At 38.2% G+C, this 5,463-nt stretch overlaps 1 protein-coding gene across 1 annotated transcript; it reads right to left on the bottom strand.

The window, feature by feature from the left end:
• Positions 1 to 1,132: 1,132 nt before the first annotated feature.
• LOC144679612 (interleukin-8-like) lies at positions 1,133 to 4,996 on the bottom strand. The gene is made up of 4 exons (XM_078540177.1): positions 4,826 to 4,996; positions 3,438 to 3,573; positions 3,224 to 3,307; positions 1,133 to 1,860 (listed from the first exon to the last, which is right to left on the bottom strand). The coding sequence occupies exons 1-4, from the start codon at positions 4,887 to 4,889 to the stop codon at positions 1,836 to 1,838; spliced, it is 309 nt and encodes a 102-aa protein (XP_078396303.1). The 5' UTR covers positions 4,890 to 4,996; the 3' UTR covers positions 1,133 to 1,835.
• Positions 4,997 to 5,463: the final 467 nt, after the last annotated feature.

Below are 5,463 nucleotides of genomic sequence, written 5' to 3'. Positions count from 1 at the left end.
AAATCTTACATGAAACCTCATCCCGCCCGTGGATAAGGTTTCATGCATTATCCAAAGGCCACCTGGCCTCCTTGCCTGGCCCATTAAATTCAGTAATTAATTTTCTAATGTCCATAATAAGCCGTTGACAGTTCTGCGGGTGTGCAGCTGACTTGGCTGTGCGTCCGACGAACTGAGAATCTAACAGACGCGGGGTGACGCCAAGACGCACGACCCACGTCACCCCGCGTCATTTTACTCATCGGTCAGCGGGCCCTGCCCCCAGTCGCAAATCTGAAAATGCTGCTCCAGACGTCAATTGGCCTATAGTTTCCTGTTCTCTGCCTCCATCCCTTTTTGAATAGAGGGGTTATATTTGCTACATTCCAGTCTGATGGAGCCTTTCCAGAATCTAGGGATTTAAAGTTCATGGATGGAGAATTGTTTGGAAAGAATGATGAAGTTAGAAGGATAATTCATGTGAGTTCGGCTAACAGACTGTGAACTTGCATTTGAGCAGAACTTTTCATTATTACAGAACATCCTAAAACATTTTAGCCATAGAATTACTTTTCAGGTATAGTCTGTGTTGCAATGTAGGGATATGTGGCAGCCAAAATGTACCCATCTTCCCACGAATAGAGATGTGACATATGACCAAACACCTTGGGTGGAATTTTATGTACACATCGCAGTGGGGGAAGGGTGGAACATGCGGCGAGAAATTCAAAACTCCTTTGACTTCGGTGGAACGAGAAGATCCTGCTAGCGAGAAGAGCCGTACAATTCCGACCCTATTTTAGATGCTTATTGAGGGATTTATATTGGCCAGGGCATCAGAGAACTCCTCTGGTCTCCTTTGATTACTGCCATGTGATTTTGCATGTCCACATGAGAGGGAAGACATGGCCCTGGTTTAACATCTTATCAGAAAGAAGGCACTCCTGTCAGTGCAACACTTCCTCTGTGTTGCACCAAAGTATCAGCCCCACAATATGCTCATATTTGTAGGATGGGGTTTGAGCCCATGACTCAGTGCTGGGAGTGCTATCATTGAGCTAAGAATTGCCGACTAACATTCCGTTGTCTACTCATTTCAGATAAGCTCAATGATTTAAACAGAGACCAAAAATTGATATTGTAAAACACATACAGAAAATAATACTTCCTTTATTTAAATAAAAATACCTTATCAATTTGTAATAAGTATAAATTACAGATTATTTCCTCATACACACATTTTCGTGTTAACAAAATTACCAAGTGTTTTCATGGCAAAACATAAATACGTAGGGAATTAAACTTTTTTAGGACAGCATAAATATCAATGAGAATAAATAAATTACAACTCAAATAAATTACAATAAAAATCAAAATTACAATACTGACAATATGCCACTTCAAAATTGCGAGCTTCATTTCCAGTGAGTAACTACACGCTGACATGTTAATCAGGCAGCAAGTGTATGGCAATTTGAAAACAGCATCAAAGTTGTACCGTCTACACAGTCCAGTTATTTAACTGCAATGGCAGAATTTTGCCCTTGGTGTGCGGGCTCGGTGGGGGCGGGTGGGGGTGTTTGGGAAGCCGACCACACCCACGATCACGCCCAGAAGCCATTTCACGCTGGCCGGCCAATTAAGGTTATAATAAAAATGTAATGGAAAATGTAATGAAACATGTCCCCTCATATGATTGTAAATACATTGCTTTACATCAGTCAGACAGTCCCGCGCTGTTACAAGTTTACGACAGGCTTGAACATGATGGTTAAAGATCTGTAAATGTCGGGGTTAGTATAGAGTTTCATTGTGGATAGGTGTCACCTTCTCGGCACTCAGCCATTGAGATCCCCTTACTGGGTGTCTTCAGTCTTGGAACTATAAAATATACAGAAACAAATAAAAATTACTCTCAATCTTGCAGGAATATATGATAAAAATATTCAGGAAAGCAATTGATTTCACAAGCTCATGTCTTAAATATTGTTTCATACGCAATTGCTCCAGAATATAAGAATAGTCAGTTCCGCCATTCCACATGATTGCGACTTATCTGTATCTTAACTATAACTGCAGGTCCTGACCTCATCTCCTGTTATATTCTTGTTTCGCAAAAAAGATCAATTTCAGATTTAATCATGAATTGAATTAGCGTCTACTGCTTTTTGGGGAGGAGAATAACACCTTCTATGCAACAAAATGTTTCCTAACTTCTCTCTTGGCTCAGCCCTGATTTTAAACTACGTCCCTTGTTGTGGAGTTCCCAATGGAGAAGAAAAGTTCATTTATCTACTCCATCTATTCCTTTCAAATTCCTCAAAATCTTAATCAATTTACCCTTGAACTTCTCTATTTCAGGGAATACAAGCCCAGTTTCTGTAATTTCTTCTCTTAATCAAACCCTTGGAGCTCAGGTGCCAGAGCATAATGAACAAAATGTTCACCAGTTTGTCATTTTTTTGAAAGAATATCACCCTTTCTCCTGTTAAAACCTTTGTGTGAGAGCAGCAAAACACATTTACAACTGGTGATAATTGCAAAGGTTTACTGCTGTTTCAAATCAAACAACGTAAGATGCAATGAAATTCTGTGCTAGCTTTTAACATTATTTGGCATTAAACCAGTTCCCCAGTGTACATCACCTAAGGGGACAGGGTGTGTGAGAAATGGATCAGTATTACATTCATACCACAGAAGATATACTGCAAAGGTTACAGTATACATTGCCACCTAAGTCTTGCTTTTTGAGGTGTTCATGAAATACTTGAGGAAGGTCTCACTGGGGTTTAAAGTGAAAAGTCCTGTCATCATTGATATTTCTCTCCCTCAACGCCATGCAGAAATAATAGTTTGAACTAAGTTACAGCTTGCCCAATAGAATATGGGTAAGCACTGCAATTCGTCCATTTCAGGTTCTCTAGATCCAAGGTCCTCCCACGGTTAACTGCAATTTTATCAATAGCTTGTCAACTCAGTGATATAGATTTTCATCTTTACCACATGGACTGTACCTGGTGGATTGATCACCAGCTCTTTACGGAATCCGCCTGATTTTCATTCTCCAAAATCAAGTAGGTTCTCTAATAGGCAGTCAATCTGCTCTTCTGGATATATACCCAGACAGTGAAGATAAACCCTACCTAACATATTCGGTGCCTTTATTCCCATTGCATGCCTTGCTACTTTTTGGAGAGCTAAGATAGATCTATTGTTTTATTGCAAGCTAGCATCTGAAACTTACCGTTTGGTCAACAGGTCAATGATCTTCTTCACCCAAATGGCTTCAGGATTCAGACACACTGGAGAACCATTTTTCAGGATTGCACTGAAAGAAGCGAAATATGACAATTATTTAAAGTTCTGCTATCTACTTTCAATAAAAATATCATTAAAAATTATGTAAGCATTATTCATGTACACGGTATGTTTTTCCATAATCACTTATTAAAACTTACATGATTTCAACATTTGAACAGTGTGGGCCACTGGGAATAATTTCAACATTCTCCATGTGTTTTGGATGGATGAATCTGGAAATTGTATTAATGCATTGACAGCGCAAGCTCACTCCTGCTTGTCTGAGAGATGCAGCTATGGAAAGAACAGGTTACAGAAAGTCAGTATTTGTAACTTAAATTGTAAATGTCTTTTTCGTATAGATGTATAGATAGTCTTAGACAAAGCGATAGCTGACTATTGATAGCAGACACCCTAAAAATTTCTCTCTACTGAAACAAGTGTGCCAGCCAAAGATTAGACCTCTCAGGCTATATGTCCTCACTTGGCAAATTTCAGGTGTATATTAGACGCTCTTACAGATTAGCACATTTGACCTCTCCTATAAGTGGACCCTCAAAATGAATTATTAAATTTCACTCTTAATATCTGGATTTCTAATAGCATAATCTGGTGGTGTAGTCTCCCATGTTATATAAATTAGATACCATGACCCTCACATATGTGTTTCTCCAATTGTCCAAAAGCTGGAATGATTAGCAATTGTACTGAGTGAAAGCAAGATACAGTTAGTAAACTGCTCTATTTCTAAGTCAGTAAAAATGCAGAGTTACACCTATAGAAAATCTTGTTGACTTCAACTGAACTCCAGCCTGGTAAATAATAAAAATAAAATCCTGCCTAACCACTGGCTAAAATTGAGTTATTTTTCTTGAAACTATTTAAGCCTAAGGCAATATTTCTTCTTAAAGGAGCATTGTTTCCTTTTCTGCCTTACTCAACACCCTTTGTTAAAAATGCCCTTCAACATAAATTTACCTCTGCTTTTGATCTTGGGGCACATTGTAAGTTGGGGTCATTCACTCGCCTAATCCTTGTCCACTGTCCAGGCAGGATGAGCTGCGAACTAAGTTGTCTAAGGCTGCCACATCCTAATGGTTTGAGACTGAACAGCATTGTCTCAACACAATGTATAACAGGTGATGCTGGCAGGGTAAGATTAATTTGGAATCACCAATTTCCTCAAAAGGTGGTTTTGAGCTAATCTTGAACCACTGCAGCTTTTGTGATGATGGTGTTCCCAAAATGGAGCAATTGTGGCTGAATCACTCAGTAACAATAAAAAATCACTAATCCATCCCTGAACACTTTACAATACATTTCTGAAGTTACAAATGATAGAACTGATCCCTAAAGTTAGACTGTGCAGTCTATGTTTAACAACTAATTGTTTCATAACACACACAGACATCTACAATTTCAAATGTTAATCTTAATCAGTATTATTTGCATTTACCCATAACTCTACTAGTCATATAAATGTTTTCAATCAGATTCTAGGTTCTGTATAATTGCTGTGCAACTATGAAGTCAGATTATCTCTTACCTTGGGTGGAAGCCACATAAAGTGCAAAGAGAGTCAAGACGGCGAGAGTAACTTTGCTGTTCATTGTCTTTTGCTTGTGTGATGGTCTTAATGTTCTTCTTGTTGTTGTGCTCTGTGGCTGAAGTTTGTATCTAACTTCTCGTTGTCCTGTTTCTCTATTTATAACCAGAGTACTGTTACTCATGACGTGAGATGATGTCAGCAGGAATTTCCCAGGAAGTTGCGAAATACAAACATACCAATATTGAAGATTAAAAAGCTTAAAACGAGCCCATGCATGTAAACTATATCACTTTAAAACTTAAGAAAAAAAGCTTTAAATGGATTCTTTGAAAATTATTCGCAGAAGAAATCTATTTCCTCCAGGATTCTTGCAAAGCTGCTTTCATTTTAATCCATAGTGGCCAAAGTGGCTGTGAATTGTCATAGAAAATCTTTTACAAAGTTTTAGTGTAAGCAATGGCTATATGATATAAACATTAATGTTATATTCAAGTGAAGTTATGTTTAAAGCAAATAAATTAACATTTAATTGTTATTGATATTTGTTTCTGCCTATATTTAGTCATCAGACCCAGTGGAGAGCAAACACTGGCAGCTGGTGGTGGAAAATTACTGAGGTATTTTTGTGAATGAAA

Source organism: Cetorhinus maximus, chromosome 1, assembly GCF_964194155.1.
Source record: "Cetorhinus maximus chromosome 1, sCetMax3.hap1.1, whole genome shotgun sequence".
Taxonomy (NCBI): Eukaryota; Metazoa; Chordata; class Chondrichthyes; order Lamniformes; family Cetorhinidae; genus Cetorhinus; species Cetorhinus maximus.
Note: the sequence above shows the minus strand (reverse complement) of the source record. Positions and strands in the feature narration are given on the sequence as shown.